This window comes from Phoca vitulina, unplaced genomic scaffold (genome assembly GCF_004348235.1).
Source record: "Phoca vitulina isolate PV1807 unplaced genomic scaffold, GSC_HSeal_1.0 scaffold7, whole genome shotgun sequence".
NCBI lineage: Eukaryota > Metazoa > Chordata > Mammalia > Carnivora > Phocidae > Phoca > Phoca vitulina.
This window is the reverse complement of record NW_022589710.1, coordinates 59,989,929-60,013,150: the sequence shown is the minus strand read 5'-3', so window position 1 is coordinate 60,013,150 and position 23,222 is coordinate 59,989,929. Positions and strand designations below refer to the sequence as shown.

Sequence of the window (23,222 nt, the reverse complement as noted above, 5' to 3'; positions counted from 1 at the left end):
GCTCTCTGCTCAGCAGAGAGTCTGCTTCTCCCGCTCCCTCTGCCCCTACCCCTACTCGTGCACTCTTTCTCTCAAATAACTAAAATCTTAAAAAAATAAAAAGTATTTCCAGGAAGTAAGGGAAGGGGCACGGTGGGGTAAGAAAGTGGCATAAGGAAAGGAAGCCAAGCAAGGGTGTAACAATAAGCAAAGCCTCAATCCTGCAGACAGGTCTGGCCGGACACAGTATATTCACATCTTGGAGCTGTTACAACGTGGGCAGGGGAGCTGCATCATTTTAAATACTACTAAACAAGGTTGTTTAAGCATTTCTGGGCACACACGCAGTGTGGGCTCTGGGAGCCTGAAGGCACTCCTCTGCCAGAGAGGAACACCTGTTGAGAGTGAAAGCACCCCAAGAAAAGGTGTGCACAAAAGTGGTAAAGGGATGAAGGCATCAGGAGGGGGCCCTGGCATTTTCTGCTCTACCACGCATCCAGGCAAAAAGTTAGGGTTCAATAACTGTGCACGAAGGGGGGAACAGACTCTGGGGAACGATTAGCCACTGCTAAGCGAGGCAACAGCAGAAGCGAGATGTAGCATTTTGGGCAAAGATGGAAAGTCTGTACGGGAGTGAGCAGAGCTGAGGAAGCTGAATACTGTGTTGAAGAGAAGTACACCCAATAGCAAACAGGAAACAAAAGCAACAACTATCTTGGAAGGTGGGAGTGAGATGTGGACTGAAATCAAGAGGACTGATTAAAAGTCTCCGAAAATAGCAGATTCCCCAGAGAGGAGGCATTCATCAAATAAAAAACAAACAAACAAGCAAAAACACTCTTTTAAATAATTTGCAGAACTAAAAGACATGGTTTTTGAAAGCGTTTGCTGAATGCCCAGCATAATGAGTGAAACTACGAACAACCCATCGCAAAACACATCATTATTAACATGTTTCAGAGCATCGGGGCACCTCGGTGGCTCATTCGGTTAAGCATCTGCCTTTGGCTCAGGTCATGATCCCAGGGTCCTGGGATCGAGCCCCACATCAGGCTCCCTGCTCAGTGGATAGCCTGCTTCTCCCTCTGCCTGCCGCTCCCCCTGCTTGTGCTCTCTCCCTCTCTCTGATAAATAAATAAATAGATAGATAAATAAAATCTTTAAAATAAAACAAAATGGGGGCGCCTGGGTGGCTCAGTCTTTAAGTGTCTGCCTTCGGCTCAGGTCATGGTCCCAGGGTCCTGGGATCGAGCCCCGCATCGGGCTCCCTGCTCCGCGGGAAGCCTGCTTCTCCCTCCCACTCCCCCTGCTTGTGTTCCTGCTCTCGCTCTTTCTCTGTCAAATAAATAAATAAAATCTTTAAAAAAAAAAGATTTTATTTATTTATTTGAGAGAGAAAGAGAGAAACAGCGTGAGAGGGGAGAGGGTCAGAGGGAGAAGAAGGCTCCCTGCTGAGCCGGGAGCCCAATGTGGGACTTGATCCCAGGACTCCGGGATCATGACCTGAGCCGAAGGCAGTCGCTTAACCAACTGAGCCACCCAGGCGCCCATAAATAAAACCTTTTAAAAAATAAAATAAAATAAAGCAAAATGGTTTTTTTTGCTTTACACTTGCATAAATAAACCCATTTAGATAGTCTTCTCACAAGAAAGGAACTGTTTTTTCTAGAGAAATATTGATGATCCCACCACTTGAGAAACGGAAACCAGGTTCCAGCCAATAATATTTTTGTTTGCTTTTTTTTGTTTCTAGCTATTGAGGTTTCAAAAATCCTAGGTTCAGGGGGCGCCTGCGTGGCTCAGTCATTTAAGTGTCCAACTCTTGGTTTCAGCCCGGGCTATGATTTCAGGGTCGTGAGATAGCCCCACATCGGGCTCTGTGATAGGCATGGAGCCTGTTTAAGATTCTCTCTCTCTGCCTCTGAGCCCCCTGCCCCCACCCCTGCCATAGGGCGCTGGCTCTCTCTTAAAAAAAAAAAAAATCCTAGGTTCAGAATTTCAGCTAGGCAGCCTAGATCGCATCACCTGGAGCCACTCAGATTCATGGGCTCTTTCTGATGTGAAATGTTTGATTGTGCAGGGCTGGTTTTGCTACTCATTATGTGATAATGAACATCCATGTTAGCTACAGGGATATTTGGCAGGAAAAGGAGAAGTTATCTTCAGCCCAAACTTCATCAAACTTGGATGTCTTTTAACTTTTTATTATAAAAAATTTCAAATATATGCAAAAGTAAAAGACTAGTATAATGAACCTCTATGTACCCAGCTTCAACAATGATCAATTCCTGGCAATTCCTGTTTCATCTACTCTGCTCTCATTATTTTGAAGCACATCCCAAACATCATGTTATTTATCAGAATCATTCTTTAAGTCTCTTGGGCCATAGTTCATCCCAGAGGAAAAAAAAAATACCCCATAAGGAATTTTCAGGACATAGCTTTTTATGTTACTTAAAAAATGATGTAAAGGCATGTAATTGTGTTTGTTTTCTTCATTAATTGCAGTATCTTTATGGCATGACATGAATTTATAGGATGGCTCCCCAGAGAATTTACAGCTGTAGGCAAAAAAAGCTTGATTTACACTAGCTAAACTTTCCACTATGGTCCAGAAACCCAGTTAGGTCCCGTTTATGTGACTCCTCTGTTCAAAGCAGTTTTCCCCTCTGCTAATAGTGCCCCATCCTACTCAGTAAAAGCCAGAGCCCTTACAATATGGCCTACCAGGCCCTATGTGCTCCGTGCCCTCCCACTCTTTTTGTCCCCATCACTTAATCACCCTTCCTCACCCCACTCTGTTCCAGCCATCCCGGCCTTTTTGCTAATCCTCTAACCTGCCAAGGACCCTTCTGCTTCAGGACCTTTGCAGCAGCTGTTTCTTTCTGCCTGTACTGCTCTCTTCCATATATATCCACATATCTCACTTTTTTTCCCCCTAAGCAAGCTCTAGACCCAATGTGGAGCTTAAACTCACAACCCTGAGATCAAGAGTCACATGCTCTATCGACTGAGCCAGGCCAGGTGCCCTGACATATCTCATTCTCTTAATTCCTTCAAGTATCTGTTCAAGTATCACCTTATCAGTGAAGCCTTCCCTGACTACCTTCTATAACATTACAAGTGCCCTCTCTCCTATCTTTTGCATATGATCCTGACCCTGTGTTTTTTTCCTCCAAGCAGTCATCACTACTTGTCTATATTTATTACATTTTATTTATCATCTGTCCCTTCCCAGTAGAATGCAAGCTCCATGAGACCAGGGACTACATATGTTTTTTTTTCTCCTGCTGTACTCCCAGTGCCCAGAATAACGGTAGACACATCAACTTGCAGGTCATCTGTATGCCACATTTTTGAAACTTTACAAACACTTAAATAGAACTCACCAGGTACCAGGCACTCTTCCAAGCACTTAAAAATATTACCCTATTTAATCCTCCTTACGACCCCACCCAGTAGACACTATTATTATCATTTTCCATTTTACAAAAAAGAAACTGATGCACAGAGAGTTTAAGTAACCCACCCAAGGTCGTACAGCTAATAAGTAACAGCTCCAGGCAGTCAGGCCCTGGAGTCTGCACATCTAACCCTTGGGCACTGATGTCTTACAAATAAAACATTTAATAAACACTTCCAGAATGGGATGCAATTTTCTTTTAAAAGCATTCAGGTTTCAGGGAGAGCTGCTATTGCCTGGTGCCATCAGATTCTAAATAGTGGAGGCATTTCCAATGTTCCAGTCACAAATAGTGTAATCTGCAGTGACCCCTCCTGTAAACGAAATCAAAGGGAAAGATGCCAGTATATTTAGTGCTATGCTTAAAAGGACTGCAGACCTATTCTTTCTAAAGCAAAAAACGTGATAGTCCTCTGGCCGGGTAATGCATCCCCGGACCATTGCAGCAAGTACTTGTAAGTCACGTGACCTTTCCTCCCCCTCAAGCAAGGCAGGACACTCTGCTGTGTGCACCCACTCGTGTAACAGGACTGTGAGACGGGTGGGCACTTGCACACTTAGTGCCACCAACACCATAGGAGAGTTGCTGTTAGAACAGCATTTCTTCATAGTAAGTTGTCCTGCTGTCCTTTAATGAGTTTTTTTTTTTTTAAGGTGGTCTGTGTTTTAACTTCATGGGTTATACCGGCTTCATGAACAAAGCTCTTGGTATATTAGAGAAGGCAGGGTTTCAACGATGAGCTGTAAAGCTACCAGGAAAAATGACTACTACAGAAAGTAACCAACGTGTGTTTCCTGCCTGGACACGAGTTTGCAGCCCATCCTTTCTATCTGTGTATCCCGAGCTCCTACCGTAGTGTTGGGCACAGAGCAGCCCGACAGGCTGTTGCAGAATCAACACAGTAACTGTGATAAGTAAAACCGCTTGCTGCGCAGTGCAGCGACCCTGCCAAGTGCCCTCGCACCGCTGGCTGCGTGTAGTCAGAATTAAACACTCAGGTTTCACCGACACCGTGAGGGTTCTGGGGCTTCCCGGGCCACGCCGGCTTCCAGAGGCACCCACTGACGAAGGGCTCTGCCCGAAGGGCAGGTGCAGCGGGCGGGGACCGTCGCGTCACCCCTGGCTCTGGAGACCACTCCCTCAGAGGCCAAAGCCGCGGCGCTACGTGGACGCTGACCTTGCCCCCTGCGCCGGAGGTATGCGGCCCCAGGCGCCAGCTCTCGGTCCTCCGCGATCCCATGCTCCCTTGCGCCAAGGACACGTCCGGCAGCTCCGCAGAGCCCTTCTACGCCAGCGCGGCGCCTCTCTATGATCCGTTGCCGCGTTCAGAGTGGGTGTCATGGCGGCTGGCGTCGAGTTGGCAGGAGTTGCCCACGGAACTGGGGAAAGTCACTAAAGCAGAGGAAGAAGTGGCCCACGCTGGACGTTGGGAAGTCGTGGGAATGAGCAGAGGCCTCGCGGGGTTGACAGTGGCACTGGAGGCGGGCCCCTGGTAACGTCCCAGGTCAGGCCTCTGCGTTTCTAGGCAGAGTCCGGCGGTTAGTGGGAGCCCCCCGAAGCCGGCGTTGCCTAGGAACCCCTCATTGTGTTATCGAATCTTAAGTGTTTTGATTTGGACTGGTCCCGTGAAGGCGGCGGTTCGAGGACATTTGGCGGGATCGTCCGACGACGCTGGACGCTTTTCTCGGAGCGGACCAGATCGTTCTCTAAACCGCAGCGATGTCGTCCTGGCTTGGGGGCCTCGGCTCCGGCTTGGGCCAGTCTCTGGGTCAAGTCGGAGGCAGCCTGGCTTCCCTCACTGACCAGATTTCAAACTTTACAAAGGATATGTTGATGGAGGGCACGGAGGAAGTGGAAGGTAACAGCTGGAGCGATGGGAGGGAGGGCTTTTCTGGGAGCGCCCGATCGGTTCCCACTTACATCCGTCGGGAGTGTCAGTCCTCCCTTTTTTCGTTATACTTCTTTTCCCTCTTAACAGATTTTCTCTGATGAAAGACACTGGGGTCCGGGGAAGAGTTCTGGTTCTTCTCCCATTGAATACTGTGGGTATTTCAGAGTGGAGGAAAACTGCTCCTACATGGAGTAGTTTATTTTTGTTTGGTTCTTCCACGCCCACCGCTTACTTTGCCTTTAGCTTGGGGGCGGATCTGATTTTGATCCTTTTCCTTTATACTGACACAATTAAAAAGTATCTGTGCATGACACATAGTTACTTTTTTCCTTCGAGTTTTGTAACAATTGAAACAACTCATTAAAATATTTAGTGAATCTTAAGCCCTTTCTGACTTGAATATATTATTAAACATGGCTATAAGTTTTTCCTATTTATGTTTTTGCTTATTCTGGTGACACAGCGTTCCAGCTGAAATGTATTTTTGTGCCTAATTGCCCATTCTGCCCATATTTCGACAATAAAACAAGGAAGATACGCTACCAATCCTTAGCAACTTCCACTCATTTTTGAAGTCCTTGTTTTGTTTTACTAATGAATAGTGACCCAGAGTTACATAGTAATCGATAGTTACGTTAATATTTTGATTTCTTGACATTTCTTTCCGCAAGTAGTATTTAGATCTGAAGAGTTCTTTCTTTCTTTATTAATTAATTAAAGAGTACTTTAATTTCTTTTTTTTTTTAAAGATTTTATTTATTTATTTGACAGAGAGAGACACAGCGAGAGAGGGAACACAAGCAGGGGGAGTGGGAGAGGGAGAAGCAGGCTTCCCGCCGAGCAGGAGCCCGATGCGGGGTTCGATCCCCGGACCCTGGGATCATGACCTGAGGCGAAAGCAGATGCTTAACGACTGAGCCACCCAGGTGCCCCAAGAGTACTTTAATTTCAATGGAAGTCTGCCTCCACAGAGACGATGGGCTGGTCTTTTGGATGAGAGCACTTCCTTGGATAATTTTATTTCTTATAAATTAATTAGCATTCTGGTTTAATTTTTTTATCCTGATATAATTGAAACTTCCAGTTTATTGGGTTGAAGTAGAGAAAGATAGTTTGAGAAAAAGAAAGTATATTTAGAATTTCTGTCTTTTTAGAAAGGAGAAGCATTGGAGAGCTGCTGAAATCCATTTCACTGCTTGGAGTACACCTTGGGTGGGAGTTGCATCAGGTGGGACAGGTTGAGGATGAGAGTGAAAGGGATTCTCTCTCCCTGTGTTCTATAAAGGATCGTGTGACCTTGAAATTTAGAACAGAAAAGAGCTGGATGACATGGGAAATGACTAGTCTCTCCTTGTAGCCTAGGTAGGGGAAAACAGTTGGCTATTCCTAGAAAATATGCATTCCCCTCCCCCCCGCCACCTGACTGTCCTATAGGCTTAAGGTGGAATGCATTTGTTCTTCCTGTCAAATGTACTCCTGTATTCTCATTCTTAATGGTTTCATCATCTGCCCAATCTACTGAACTAGAAATCTTTGTCACCTTTGTTTTGCCTCTTTTCCATTTCCTGTTTCCAGTTGGTCACCAAATCTTATTCGTTCTATGCCAGAATTGTTTCTTATATTCGTCCTTTCCTTTTTTACCCCTTTCCTTTAGTTCAGACCCCCCTCCTCCTCTCTCCCATGCACTTTCTCCTTCCCATCCTGTCACCCATTTCTCCATACTCCATTTCCATTTTCTGTGTGCTCCCAGTTTTCTAAAACATAGGTGCTTTAAAATCTTTTAGCTCTGTTCCTTACAGGATAAAATCCAAACCTCTTAGTTTTGGGAGACCAGAAACCTATCCTATCTGAGGTCAACCTCCCTTTTCTAGTCTTACCTCTTATTACTTCCTCTTCTCTCCAAATTGCCATACATATGCATGTTCACACACATAAGCGCTTGCACCCAGAGCTTTTGCCACATGAAACTTTGTGAAGTACCTACACAACTCCAAGCCTCTGCATGGAAAGGCCTTCCTTTTCTACTTCCTCCTCTACCCTTCTTTGCTTGGAAAACAGTTTTTTCCTATATGACTTTGCTCACGTGCCAGGTACTTGGTGAAACCATTCTCAGTCCATGGCAGGCTGAGTTGATTGCATGTGATCTTGTGGATCTCTCTTTGAGAGCACTTACCATGTTGAGTTATAATTTACCTCTTTTCTTGATGCCCAAGGTAGGGACTATATATTTTTTTATCCTTATATTACCAGTGTTTGGCACCTTCCTTGGTACATAGTAGATGCTCAGTAAAAAAAATTGCTCAGTATTAAAAATCTGCAAAGTTGCTTAATGCTTTTATTATTTCCCTTTCTGTTAAAATAGGACTTGCTTAACACCTAATTTATTGATTTTATAAATCATTTAAAGGGTCAGAGTACAGTTCATTTATTCATTTAACAGGTATTCATTTAGCGTCTACCCTGTGCCAGCAGTGAACAAGATAACAGTTTCAAAATAGCACTGTTGGTACAGCTTGAAGTACATATTTGTACATACCAGAAAGTTGCTCTTGTACCAAAACTGTACTGATTTATTCAGGGTTAGGAACTTGGGCTTTTCAATTAGACATGGGTTGAAATTCCACTTCCATGCATTATAGATTGTGGGTCTTTGGCAAATTTTTAAATACTTAACCTCTATAAAGCAGAGTTTCCTTACCTGTTAAATAGATGTAATCATACCTATCATGGGGTTGGGAGGATTAAATGAAATCATGAGTGTAAAATGCCTAGCAGATGGTAAGCATTAATAAAGAGTAGCTGTTGTTTTGTTTTCCCTCAGCGAGGAAGAATTTTTTGGTCTGCATAATATCTCCGCTTTATTCTTAAAAAGACCAGGTTTTTGGTTTTTTTGTGTGTGTTTTTTTGGAAGGAGGTAAGAGAGGAGGGCTGCATAAACCTATTTTTATCCCTCTTTGAAGCAATTTCTGCTTCTAACAATGACCCTCCTAAACAGACTAGATTATAATTTGTTCTGAGTAGCAGTTAGACAATCTGTCAGAGTTCAGGCGAGATGTATGAACAACCACAGAAGCACCTGCCCCTGGTGATTTTCAAAACAAGAAAAGTGGGTTTGTCACTCTTCTTTATTGGATGTCACTTGTATTTTCTTTTGATTTAAACTGTAAATCAGACTTCTTTTTTTTCCTTCAGAGAAGTTATTTCTATGGTATTAAAGTGCTGTGACTAATGAAAAATACTAGCACCTAGAAAAAAAATTTTTTTTTTAAAGATTTTATTTATTTATTTGACAGAGAGAGACATAGTGAGAGAGAGAGCACAAGCAGGGGGAGTGAGAGAGGGAGAAGCAGGCTTCCCGCTGAGCAGGGAGCCCGATGTGGGGCTCGATCCCAGGACCCTGGGATCATGACCTGAGCCGAAGGCAGACGCTTAACGACTGAGCCACCCAGGCGCCCCTAGAAAAAAAATCTTAACTGATGATGATGTTCTGGTAGCATCAACAGTGCCATTTTGACAGAGCTGACCTCTGACTCTCTTTTTTGTTTCTGGGTTTTTAATTTTTAAAATTATTATTATTTTTAAAGATTTTATTTATTATTTGACAGAGACATAGCGAGAGAGGGAACACAAGCAGGGGGAGTGGGAGAAGGAGGAGCAGGCTTCCCGCGGAGCAGGGAGCCCGATGCAGGGCTCGATCCCAGGACCCTGGGATCATGACCTGAGCCGAAGGCAGACGCCCAATGACTGAGCCACCCAGGCGCCCCACAAAAATTATTTTTTTTAAGTAAACTCTGCACCCGATGTGGGGCTTGAACTCACAACCCCGAGATCAAGAGTCGCACGCTCCACTGGCTGAGCCAGCCAGGTGCCCTGTCTCTGACTCTCCTTTTATTTTTATTTATTTATTTTTTTTAAAGATTTTATTTATTTGACAGAGGGAGGCACAGCGAGAGAGGGAACACAGCAGGGGAAGTGGGAGAGGGAGAAGCAGGCTTCCCGCAGAGCAGGGAGCCCGACGTGGGGCTCGACATGGGGCTCGATCCCAGGACCCTGGGATCATGACCTGAGCCGAAGGAGGCAGATGCTTAACGACTGAGCTACCCAGGCACCCTCTGACTCTTTTTAAATGAAAATGTACAAGAGAAGACTGAGCTCATTCCCATTTTAAATAATGCCCATGTTACTTAACATAAGTGTTTTTTTTAGTGCATTTTTATTCTTTATTTAGGGGTTATTATTATTTGATAGATTGGGAGCAGAAGTTAGAAGTAGGGCCTAAACCCCAGTTGTATAAGTTTTGTCTAAAATTAAACTAAGCCCACAGAGAGAGATTTAATTTGTAAAACTCAATTTTCCATAATAAAATTTTAATGAACACTTCCAAGGGGGAAATGTAGATGTCCTACCTAGGTACAAAAGATAGGCAAAAATAGGGACGCCCGGGTGGCTCAGTTGGTTAAGCGACTGCCTTCGGCTCAGGTCATGATCCTGGAGTCCCGGGATCGAGTCCTGCATCGGGCTCCCTGCTCGGCAGGGAGTCTGCTTCTCCCTCTGACCCTCTTCCCTCTCATGCTATCTCTCATTCTCTCTCTCTCAAATAAATAAATAAAATCTTTAAAAAAAAAAAAAAGATAGGCAAAAAGAATGACTTACATGATGATAAAGCACATATGTGGCAATAGGAAATTGTGATAAAAATCAAGTGGTATATGTCTTCTGAGTTTATTCTCAGATCAGCATACCATTCTGTTGAAAGCTCAGTGCAATATATGTACTTTAAAATGCCTGTTTATTCACATGGTGTTGATCATATATTTAGTATATGCTGTTTCTTTCGTAGCAGAATTACCTAATTCCAGAAGAAAGGAAATTGAAGCCATTCATACAATCTTAAGATCAGAGGTAAGGAAAATTAAAGACTATTATTGAACTTAAGATTTTTTTTTTCTTTTTTGAAGGCATGACAGTAACTTACACTGTTTTTCAGTTCTCTCTTTTTACTGCACTGCTTGCCAGTTTTATTTCTTCCCCTTTATCCCAGTTCTTTTTCAGTGTTATCATCATCTTTTAGATGAAGAATATATTTACATATTATTCCACTTTGCTGTTTAATATTCCCATCATCTTTTACGTGCTGGAAGTTGGAAAATGGCCTAGTGTAGAAATACTAGTGGCAACAATTTATCAAGGAATTACAGTGTTCTGACAGTGTGCTCAATTGCAGTAGTACATTTATTGAAGTATAATATGAAGAATGCAATTCTATTTAGACCTTTTTAATCTGCTAACATGAAAAAAAAGTGATATTTGTACACAAAGAAGAGTATAGGTATAACTAATTTTACCATTTTTTTTTCCCATTGTTAGTGCCTCGTGGTGACTACCTCTGGACATTGTACTTAATGGGGATGAGGAAAACTTGGGAAGGGTTCAAAGGAAAGCTGTAAAGAAAATGAAATGATTTAAAATGGGATCTACTGTAAAGTACTAATGACACTCAACAATTTAGCCTATGGATAAGAATAATGAGGGAACACTTAATATTTCATTAAAATATATTTTTAGGGGACTGTGGTAAGCATGTTTTCCTCTTTGCTAAGCCCATAAACAGAGAAAATTGAATTTAAAATATCGGAAAATATTTACTGACAAGCATTATTGAACTCTGGCCCAGATTACTAAGGTGGATGTAGAGGGACCTCTCAAGAGGGATTGTCATGGTATTCTGTCTCAATTCTCGATGGCAGTTTGGTGACACTTGAGGTGTTAGGTATAATTACCTAATAAGTAGATGCTTCGGTGACAGATGAACTTAATACTTCTTTCTTTGTACGGCTGAGAGAGAAAATTTTTCCTATAATCCCTAAGAAATCCTTGAGAAAGCACTCATTAGTTAGTACAGGCCCATCCAGAAGAATTAAATGGCAGAGATGTATGTAGTGGCCTTAATTTAGGTAAATTCGCCAGTGTCTATTTGGGGGAAAAAAGTAAATAGGGTGAACCTGCTTAGTGAATGTCTGCTCTCTATTGAGCTTGAGAGGGGAGAGAGAACTCTTCTGTCCCCCTGTTGATCTCACTTTAAATCTCTCATGTGGGGTTAATGCAAGCATGATTCTAGTGTTTAGAAATATTTTTGGTATAATGCATCCCCAAATTAAAGAAAGCCACCTTCCTCATTTGATGCTTATTCACAGTAGCTTGAGCTACTCACATGCTGGAAGAAAAGAGACTGTTGGATTTCCCAAGGGCTTTGTTTTCTAAGGTGACTGATTCTTGCTGTGTGTCAGCACAAAAACACTTCATACCCTCGCCCCATACATGACTGTGTAATAAGGGAATAAGGTGAAGCTATGATTAAAGCCATCAGGAAACTAAAAAATATAAAATTCTATTTAGAAAGTCTTAGATTTTATTTGTTTATTTTAGGGAAAGAAAGAACGTGAGTGGAGGAGGGGCAGAGGGAGAGGGAGAGAGAATATCAAACAGGCTCCGAGCTGTGGGGCTCGATCCCTCAACCCTGAGATCATGACCTGAGCCAAAACCAAGAGTTGGATGCTTAACCAACTGAGCCACCCACGCAGCCCTATTTAGAAAGTTTTAGTATAGACAGAGGGCATTGTGTTTTCCAGAGGAAATTAGATTTGCTTACAGACATTAATATTTGAAGCTGACTGAATTAGTTAGGTTTCTTCAATTTAACCCTCTATACCAAGAAAAAGTCTCATCACATTTACCATCTGGATCCAATGAACTCCTAAATTTTTTTTTTTTTTAAGATTTTATTTATTTGACAGAGAGAGACACAGTGAGAGAGGGAACACAGGCAGGGGGAGTGGGAGAGAGAGAAGCAGGCTTCCCGCGGAGCAGGGAGCCCAATGCGGGGCTCGATCCCAGGACCCTGGGATCATGACCTGAGCCGAAGGAGACGCTTAACGACTGAGCCACCCAGGTGACCCCAATTTTTTTTATATTAAATCATTTTGTAAGTAATTTACAGAAGTAGGAATAAAGTGATAGTGAAAAACTTTATTAGAAATTTTAATAAGAACTTATTTATGGCGGGGCGCCAGGGTGACTCAATCGGTTGAATAGCTGCCTTGGCTCAGGTCATGATCCTGGAGTCCCGGGATCAAGCCCCACATTAGTGGGCAGTCTGCTTCCCTGATCAGTGGGCAGTCTGCTTCTCCCTCTGCTCCTCACCCTGCTCTTGTCCTCTCTCATTCTCTCTCTCAAAAAAAATAAATAAAAAATCTTTTTAAAAAAGGACTTATTTATGGCAAGTCCATATTTTTATTCCATATATTTCTGGTTTTGAAAACATATATACTCAAAATAGACAGTGTTCTTTGCAGTTAACTGCTTTTTAACTCTTATGCATGAACTGAAATGCATGTTATTTTGTAAATACTGATTCCAGACTTCAGTTACATCTCTAATAGGTTTCAGCTGATCATGACTTTGGTTTTTCTCATGTCATTAAAACCAGTATTTTTTAAAACTTTGATGGCTTATGATTTTGTTGAAGAGATGATGACTGTCATCTTTGCTCCATAATTACAAAGCCAATTTATAAATATCAATTAGATTTACAAATACCAATTAGATATATAAATACCAGTTAGAATGATCAGTCCACTGAATTTTTTTCACTTTATGTTATCTTTTTCTTCCCAGTCACCTTTGTATACACACCTGGCTACAGCATTTGTCCACGTATGAACTATATCAAGTAAATGTTGGTGTTCAAATATCATATATAGTAAAAGAATACCGTCACATAGCCATTTAGCAAAGTGGGATGGCTCAGGGCCTTGTCACAAAATACTGTGAGGTAAAATCTTTTCCTGTTGAATGACTAACTTGATGAGGACACCATATTTCTTTTTTGTTCTTAGAAATATATTGTTCACTCATTAATTTTGGAGTTTGAGAAAATTCCTCTAGGGTATTTTTACTTGAAGACTTGGCTAGGATTTTTGCCTCTACAGCCTGCTCACCACAACCATCAGACTCTGGAATGCTGTTTTCTGTCTCTTCACATTTGTCTTCTGAGTTGTCTTAATAACTGAAATGTTTTCCTCTGTCAGTTTTCTTTTCTTTGTGGAAACAAAAGTTCTGAATTTTCATGTGTTCACTGAAAGCAAAAAACAATAAAACCAAAAAGGCGCTACTGAGGTGGGTGTCTCTAGCTTTTTCCTTTTTAAAAGGTGGGACAGTACTTCGGGCACTGCAGTCAGAAAACTGGTTATTTCACTATTGCGTCATTCTTCTGAGTGATTCTGTCAGGCTTCTGTTTTCTTATTATATAAGACTTTTTTTTAACCTGCTTGAGAATAATTGGTGAATAATGATAAAATCATTTTTAGGATGATAAAATATCAAAATGTTTCAAAGACAGAAAAACAAGGTCATTATAACCTCGTGAATATTCTTAGATTTATAAAGGGCTCAATGACCCTTTATGGTAATTGCAAGATAGAATGAGTTTTATTTTATTTTATTATTTATTTATTTTAAAAAATTTTATTTTGAAGTAATCTCTGCTCCCAGTGTGGGGCTCGAACCCACAACCTCGAGATCGAGTTGCACGCTCCACCAACTGAGCCGGCCAGGTGCTCCGAGTTTTATTTTATTTAAAAAATAAGTAATTTTTCTTTGTTTGTTAGAAGACGTCTAAGAAAGAATGAAAGTCTTAAGTATCTGTCCTTACAGATAGTTAGGACTGCTCAAAAAAGAAACTCAAAAAGTAAAGTTGGTTCCAGTAGACCTTGATGGTATAACAGGGGTTGAGCATGATGGAATAATATAAGGATATGAGAATCTCATGGATTTCATGGGCAGAAATCATAACCAGATTTTAGAAAGGGGATGCAAGCAAAACGACCACCAGGGATTTGTCTCTCTCATTTTTACTCCTCTGTTCTTTATGTGTGTTTATTCGTTTTCCTTTCACATCAGACAAGCCCTCCTGGTTCCATATTCCATATAATAGAAAATATGGCCACTCACAAGTAATGTCATAGATCAGCCACATGAAGAGAATCTGTCCTTCATGTACTTTGTTAACTGTGACTCTCACATGGCTAGGGAGGTGAGGGCAGACAAGCAATTAGTTATTGGCCAAATTGGAAGTTTTCAAGTTCTAGTTATTAACCAGAGTTCAACAAATAGCCTTAGTTATTTTTATCTGAAAAAGCCTAGAGTGGGCTTTTATGACTGGGTTTTGACTTCACTATATCGTGTTGCTTCAGTTATGTTTGGTGTTTTTCATGTTAAAAGCTCACAGAAAGTTACGCAGAAGCCACCAGAAGAATAGAAGGTAATTAGTTGCATGGGCCTGGTCTTATTTCTCTTTCTTCAAGATAACCAAAATCTGTATTAGATTTCTGGAGGCAGACTCCCAAACTAGGGTTTATGTTTATTCCTTTAATTTTTCTCTGTGTATTTATATAATCTCCCTGGATCATAACTTTCACATCTGTTGATGTAAGAAATTCCTAGACTCTAAGAAAACGGGTGATATTCTCAAAGTGAAAAAGTCTTTACCTTCTAGCAGGAACTTTTTTCCCCACCACATCTGTCACCTTTCTCTCAGTTTTCATTGTTAAATTGTGTTTGTAGATATATTAGTGGAATTCTTAGTCTTACTAAGTTATCTGTGATAATTTGTAAATTCTTTTGCAAAAAGCTTTAGTGCCCATTTATTTTGCTCCATAATGTCCTTATTCATTGAAACTCAAGGAATGATAATAGGTTAAGGTAATTTAATATTTGAGTACATAGAATTTAAGTAAATTTTTTAAAGATTTATTTATTTGAGAGAGCGCCTGCGTACTAGCATGAGTGGGGGGAGGGGCAGAGGGAGAGAATCTTTCAAGCAGACTCCCCGCTGAGCAGGGAACCCAACACAGGGCTTGATCCCATGACCCATGAGATCATGACCTGAGCTGAAACCAAGTTGGACGATTAACTGACTGAGCCACCAGGTGTCCCAAAATTTTAAGTAATTTTTTATTTTATTTTATTTTTTTTTTTAAGATTTATTTATTTATTTGAGAGAGCGAGAATGAGAGAGAATACATGAGAGGGGGGAGGGTCAGAGGGAGAAGCAGGCTCCTTGCCGAGCAGGGAGCCCGATGCGGGACTCGATCCCGGGACTCCAGGATCATGACCTGAGCCGAAGGTAGTTGCTTAACCAACTGAGCCACCCAGGCGCCCTTAAGTAATTTTTTAAACGTATTTTCCAAAATCGTAGAACAAAAGACTGTGATATCTAGATTCATTGAATTAGAGTATTTTGTGTACTTCTAACTAGTTTTTGAACTGATCTCTAGTATGGTTTTCAAATTGGATTTTTCAGAGGTACCTCAGGAGCCTAGCAGATAGGTAGTATGGAAGGTATGATAGGTAACATGAAGCTTTGGCCTCCTACCGGTACTTCAGCGAGAAGTCTTTTTTAAAAAGATTGCTTTTAAAAAGTTATGTTTGGGAAGAAAACACAAGTTGAAATGTGTAATCTAGTTTATTCATTAACCAGACATATACTGCCTATTATATGCTAGACCCTGGATATGCAGAGATGGGGGAAACATTGATCATTGGCTTTTTTTTAGCAGAAAATCAAACTGAACAAGATTTACTTTTTTTTTTTTTACTTTGGTTCAGAATTTTGCATAATCTCTATAAACATGCTTATTGCTCTTGTAGCTTTTTTATTTTTTTATTTTTATTTATTTTTAAGATTTTTATTTATTTGACAGAGAGAGAGAGACAGTGAGAGAGGGAACACAAGCAGGGGGAGTGGGAGAGGGAGAAGCAGGCTTCCCGCGGAGCAGGGAGCCCGACGCGGGGCTCGATCCCAGAACCCTGGGATCATGACCCGAGCCGAAGGCAGACGCTTAATGACTGAGCCACCCAGGCGCCTCACTGTTGTAGCTTTAATTAAAACTATATTTCAAAGGCCAGAATTCTGAGAACTTTTATATTTTATATCTTTTTCTGTATAAAGTGATATGTTTTTCATGATGCCATGCACATAACTTACTAACATGTTTTACTTTTAGTCTTTTTGTTGAAAATACTTTTTTCTTTGTTTCTAGAATGAGAGACTCAAAAAACTTTGTACTGATTTAGAAGAGAAGCATGAAGCGTCAGAGCTTCAAATAAAGCAGCAATCTACAAGTTATCGAAATCAACTACAACAGAAGGAGGTAAAAGTTATTACAGTTACTTCATATTTATTTCCTAGTAATGTTTTTAGGAAGGTTTTTAAGAGTTATAAATCAAGCTATATACAGATCCATAAAAATACTGAAAGGGTGATGAAGTTAGTAATTCCCAACTCAATTTGATACCAGTGTTTTAACAAGAACTCTAAGCTTTTCTGTTAAATTTATATTTTATAAGCTAACCTTTACTTCCTACTTCCAAAAGCGGAAAACTCTTCCAATAATGTATCTTCAGGCATCTGTTGCTTATAATTTCTGATTTTATGACACCTAATCTTTCCTCTATTTACTTAAAATGGTGACTCAGTGTGATCATTGCTAATGACATTTTGTTTTTAAAAATGATTTTGACTACCAGTGTTCATATATATTGAATTGGCATTTATTTGACTTCCATGGAAAAACAGAATATTAAGTATATTAAGTTGACTTACATTGTTCTATAAATATTTTTTCCCTTTAGTGTTAGAAATGTTTATTTTGGAATTGGCTTATCTTTTCTTTGCCATGCTGGTAATAGATATTATATAATTTAAACAGCGCTATAATGAATCCTTAAAATATAGACTATGTCTCCATGTTTCATTTTGTTGTTAAATTATCTTCAGGGTGTAGTACATAAATGGAATTCAGTAAATACTCTTAGGAATTGAGCTGTTTCTTGTTTTATTATCCAGATCATTTGGGTTTTCTTTAGTTTGTTGATTAAGTATTCATTTCTACCATAAATTCATATATGAGTTGGTTTTTTGTTTGTTTAAAAGATTTACTTATTTTTATCACTTCTTGGCATTTTGGCTAAGATCAAGTGTAAAGATTTATTTATTTTAGAGAGAGAGAGCATGTGTGAGAGTGGGGGAGGGAAGGGTAGCCGGAGAGGAAGAGACAGAATCTCAAGCAGACTCCGCACTGAGCATGGAGCCTGACACCATGCTCGAACTCACGACCCTGAAATCGTGACCTGAACCGAAACCAGGAGTTGGATGCTCAACTGACTGAGCCACCCAGGCATCCCCATATATGAGTTTTTAAAATTTACATGCACTGATTTTTAGTTCTTTCAGTAACATACTAAGTTGAAAAATAAAAGCAAGCCACGTTAAAGATGAATATAAACAAGAGCTTAAATTTCCAATCTGTTGGGAATTGATTTCATAAAATACAATAAAAATAAATTACTACAAAAATAAAATGAATATAAGAAAAGAAAATTACGAGTTCAAGTTAAAGGTAAAAGCCCACTGGTAGTAAACATTTATACCTTCAGTCCACAGACCACTTTGATCAGCACTGACTTATAAGTATTACAATAGTGCAGTAGTTCCCACCCAGGGATTTACAGCTGAATCATCCATGATACTTTAAAAAAATATACACATTTATGTCCTCCAGGAGATTCTGATTTTGGTGTGCTGGGAAGGGGCCCTGGTATTGGTATTTTTCAGAAACTCTATAGGTGATTCTCATGCTTACATCCTAATTGAAAACACTGCTGTGGAAAATCTGGCATTTTATTTCCTACTTAACTATTGATATTAGAGGGCAAATTAAGCATTTTAGTTTAGAAATGCCTCTTTGTTATTAGCTTGCATTTTTTTAACTCAATAACTTGATATAAATACCAGTTTTATAATGAGAACTTTCTTTGTATTAAAGCTACACTTGAAAATAATTTTGGATTTCAGTATTTTGTACTAGAATGAAAGATAATATATGAATATACTTAAGTTCTGCTGTTTTCTGCCCTCATTATGATGTTCATATTCCCCAGAGATGCAATTTAACTCTGTCAGTTATGGGCAAATGAATGAAATGTGTGCTCTCTCATAAATTTTTTTTTTTAGAGAAGGGGTTTGGTACGAGAAACCTGTTTGTTATGACACTTGACATAATTGTGTTTGGTTTTTGTTTAATTGCTTGGCTTTACATGTGTAGAAATATTGTTACTTGTTGGCTAATTCTCAGTATCATATTCTCCGTTGTGGCAGCATGTCTTTTGGGGTAGGTATTTTACAGAAAGCTTATCTCAATTCTCCCTAGCTTACTCACTTTTATATTTTGAGTAATCTCTCACTGAGAATGGATATGGCATTGTGGTAAGTCCGTATGTTCATAATTTCTTTTGGACAGTGAGTTAGTATTGCCCCCCCTTAGTCAAAACTCCACTAAGGGTCTCAGAATTTTTATACTGTTCTTTCCCTGAGTAAAGTCAAATTTTCACTGGCTCTGTTTTCCAAGGCTAAAGCCAAGGCCTCTTTCATTATATGATTTCTTTCTAAGACTCAAGGGCTAATAATAACCACAGGCTCACTGTTATCTAAGAATGGATTAATAAAGCATTCTTCCAGCTATTGTACAGACCACTACAAAGTTACTCCTGATTCTGGTGCATTTGAAGCCTAAATTCCGCCATAATCAGTAACATAAGACTATTCCAGCAGATGCTCCAAAGAAACTTTCTAATACACAGACTACTGCAGCTTTCATTTTCCCATCACTTATGCTTTGATAATACAAATAGAACCCTTGGAAATTGTCTGTACTACCTGATACATGAAGATAGTTAAGCCCATGTTTAACTGAGAATTTCGTTGCTCTAGTTGACATATGAGTGAGGTATTCTGATCTTTGTACTATTTGAAACATTATCTCTGCTTTAACTGGTAGTCATGTTTGGTTTTTAAATAAAAATGTACTGGTTGGGGTGTTATAGAAGACTTGGATTCAGCTGAAAGAGTTACTTGGATAATCTTAAACAAATTATTATAACTTTTAACATTATGAGTCTATAAAGACATCAGTATGGTTATTTTAAAGTACCTTCTCTAAAATACAGATTATAAATGTGTAGGTAGAAATCAGCCATCTTAAAGCAAGACAGATCGCACTGCAGGATCAGCTGCTGAAGCTGCAGTCAGCTGCTCAGTCCACACATTCAGGAGCGGGTGGCGTACCAGCAGCCCCTGCATCCTCTCCCTTCGGCTATCGGGTCAGTCACCAGGCTTCAGCTTTCCACGACGATGACATGGACTTTGGTGACATAATTTCATCACAACAAGAAATAAACAGGTTGTCAAATGAAGTTTCAAGACTTGAATCTGAAGTTGGTCATTGGAGGCATATTGCTCAGGTAGGTAAAATTATCATGAGTCTTTGAAAACTATTAGGAAAAATAGTAGTTCTATATGTGGAACTTTTGGTATCAGAAAGAACCCTGGACTAGGAAATTGAAAACCTGTGTTGTAATTCTGCCAGTGATTTTTCTGAGTGAGTTTGGTCAGGTCATTTTTCTTTCTCAGCCTCTGTTTCCCCCTCTATAGAATATTTGGAAGAAATTTTCAAAAAAATTGAGAGCTGGGCACCTGGGTGGCTCAGTCGGTTAAGCATCTGCCTTCGGCTCAGGTCATGATCCCAGGGTCCTGGGATGGAGTCCTGCGTCGGGCTCCTTGCTCAGCGGGGAGTCTGCTTCTTCCTCTCCCTCTGCCTGTCACTCCCCCTGCTTATACTCTTTCTCTGCCAAATAAAGAAATAAAATCTTAAAAATATGTATATATATTGAGAGCAACAGAACCATGTTTTAAAATAAAAAGTTACAAGTCCAGGACTTAAAAGAGAGAAAAATGGAGTTGCTGTGGATGAACTAGCATCTTTTCCCCTGGAGTCCCTGGGGCTTCTTAAATGGCAACTCCAGGGCTCCAAGACCCCAGATTTGAAACTACTTGTGTAGATGTTCTCTGAGGTTCCTCTTATCAGTTATGTGTAAAATGAAAATCTGATCATTGGTGTAAAATATGTTAAACTTTTGTGTTGTTTTTTGTACATTAAAAATTAAATCCTTGCTATTTGAGGCATAAACTTTCTTTCAAGGGACACTTTTCACTTTATATATCAGATTCTATATACTATTGACGTCAGTCAACATGAGACCCAAAGGAAACTGGAACATTGTACATTTGGATTTCATTTCATCAGTGTGGAGAAAAAGTATATAAGTAAAGAAATTATTTTCTTTTTGTGAGTGCGATCTAGTTATATAAAGGAGAAACCCTACCAATTAAAATTACCTTTTTACTTCCCAAGTTGCTAGACATTCCCAATATCCAAAATAAATCTTAGAACGATCAGTTTGTCCATCTTATCTCTAAAAATATAGTAGTTCTTAAAGTACTATAAAATTGTAGATTCTCTGTCCTACCATTAGAAATTAGGATTTCATAGCCTATTTTAGAGCCTTGGAAATTGCATTCAAACAAGTAAATTCCTCAGGTGATTCTGATACACATTTTAGGAAACACTGCCTAGGATGAGCCAAAATCAAGAGTCGGATGCTTAACTGACAGCCTGGACGCCCTTTGAAAATTATCTTTTATTTGTTGTGTATTACTCACAATTAGACTGGGTTCTTTAAAAGGTGCTTGGCATTCTTTAATCCGAATTTGTCTGGGAAATGCCCCCCCGCCAAAAAAATATAGATATATATATTTAAAAGATTTTATTTATTTGAGAGAGAGAATGAGCAGGGGGAGGGAGAGGGAGAGGCAGACTCCCCACTGAGCAGGGAGCCTGACGCAGGGCTCGATCCCAGGACCCCAGGATCATGACCTGAGCTGAAGGCAGATGCTCAACCGACTGAGCCACCTAGGTGCCCCTGAAAAATATTTTTTAATAAAATTGGTTTGTGACTTTCTCTTTTACAAGAAAGCCAATACAATTATTTTCTAATTCTGTTTTTCTGATCTAGACTTCTAAAGCACAAGGATCAAATAACTCTGATCAAAGCGAAATCTGCAAACTGCAAAGTATCATTAAGGTAAGGAGCTTGTTGGAACAATGACTATTTTTTCTTTTTCTTTTTTTAAGATTGTATTTATTTATTTGACAGAGAGACACAGCGAGAGAGGGAACACAAGCGGGGGAGTGGGAGAGGGAGAAGCAGGCTTCTTGCTGAGCAGGGAGCCCGATGCGGGGCTCAGTCCCAGGACCCTGGGATCATGACCTGAGCTGAAGGCAGATGCTTAATGACTGGGCCACCCAGGCGTCCCATGACTATTTTTTCTTAAGATTTTATTGTTTGTTTATTTGAGAGAGAGCAAGAGAGAAAAGGAGCAGGGGGAGGGGCCAAGGGAGAGGGAGAAGCAGACACCCCGTTGAGCAGGGAGACCAACGTGTGGCTCGATCCCAGGACCCTGGGATCATGACCTGAGCCAAAGGCACACTTAACTGACTGAGCCACCCAGGCGCCCTGGAACAATGGCATTATACACCTAAAATTTGCGTATTAAAAGTAAAAGTACAAGTCTGGGGCACCTTGGTGGCTCCTTCGGTTAAGCATCTGCCTTCTGCTTGGGTCATGATCCCAGTCCTGGGATCCAGCCCTGCATGGGGCTCAGAGAGTCTGCTTCTTCCTCTGCTTATGTGCTCTTTCTGTCTCTCTCTAATAAATGAATAAAAATCTTAAAAAAAAAAAAAAAGTATGAGTCTAACAGAAGTCTCAGTTATAAAACTAATTATATAGATTATGATTGTTTCTTTTTACCATTTTGTATTTTCATCCTTTATGACAGCAAGGTATATAAAATGTCTCTTTCCAAAATCAGTTGGTTTTGAACATTTGTTTTTTTAAGTAGTTTATATTTCATTAGTCTCTACTTGCTATTGCATCTTGTAAAGTTGTCTTTTTTTTGTTATTTTTTTTTTAAGGATTTTGTATTAGAGAGTGAGTGGGAGGGGGAGGGAGAGGGAGAGAGAATCCGGAGCAGACTCCGCACTGAGCACAGAGCCCAACGTGTGGCTTGATCCCATGATCCTGAGATCATGACCTGAGCTGAAATCAAGAGTCAGACGATTAACCACTGAGGCTCACCAAAATGGTCTTTATTAAAACATTTCCGAGGTTGCTAAAGTTTCAGGGTTTAGGGTTAAAGGATATTGACGAAATGTTAATACTGTTCATTGTAAATAATTATTTTCCCTTAATGGTGGAATTTTGCTACTTTTTGTCAGTTATTATTTCAAGAAAAGTCTTAGTTACATAATTGTATCATATGGCAATGAATTGTTTTTAGTGTATAAATTATTGTCAGGCATATGGGGCCCCTGGGTGGCTCAGTTGGTTAAGTGTCTGCCTTCAGCTCAGGTCATGATCTCAGGGTCCCTGATTGAGCCCCATGTTGGGCTCTGTGCTCAGTGGAGAGTCAGCTTCTCCCGCTCTCTCTGCTCCTGCCCCCACCCACCCTGCTTGTCCTCTCTTGCACATAGGCGCGTGCTCTCTCTCCCTCTCTCTCTCTCTCAAATAAATAAACTCTTTAAAATTAAAAAAAAAAATTATTGTCAGGTGTAGAATTTTTCGTTTTTGGTTTTATTTTTATTACAATACTAACATTGGGTGGGGTCCCAAGTCAGACTTGTGTTTGAATCCTGGACTCTGCTGTTTACCAGCTGTTGTACTTTGAGCAAGTTACTTAATCTTTCCAAGCTTCCGTTTTATCATCAGTATAGTAGATTTCATCATACCTTCCTTGTAGGATCATTTTAAGGTTTAAATGTGAAGCTGCTTGCCAACTGCTGGCACATAAATAAGTGCACAGGATTAAAGAATAACTTGTCTTCTCGGGAAATAGAAGCTAATTTATTGATTAGGATTCTTGGTTATAAGCAACA

At 40.1% G+C, this 23,222-nt stretch overlaps 1 protein-coding gene across 2 annotated transcripts in view; it reads left to right on the top strand.

Moving 5' to 3' along the window:
- Positions 1 to 4,739: 4,739 nt before the first annotated feature.
- Positions 4,740 to 23,222, top strand: part of TRIP11 (thyroid hormone receptor interactor 11) — a 65,466-nt gene continuing 46,983 nt past the window's right edge. Inside the window, exons 1-5 of one of the 2 annotated variants that reach the window (XM_032405799.1) lie at positions 4,740 to 5,301; positions 10,175 to 10,236; positions 16,434 to 16,544; positions 19,414 to 19,692; positions 21,304 to 21,372. In XM_032405799.1, coding sequence (XP_032261690.1) covers positions 5,163 to 5,301; positions 10,175 to 10,236; positions 16,434 to 16,544; positions 19,414 to 19,692; positions 21,304 to 21,372 — 660 coding nt within the window. In that variant the 5' untranslated portion in view covers positions 4,740 to 5,162. The remainder of the gene's footprint in view (positions 5,302 to 10,174; positions 10,237 to 16,433; positions 16,545 to 19,413; positions 19,693 to 21,303; positions 21,373 to 23,222) is intronic. The other variant, XM_032405800.1, reaches the window with a different exon arrangement.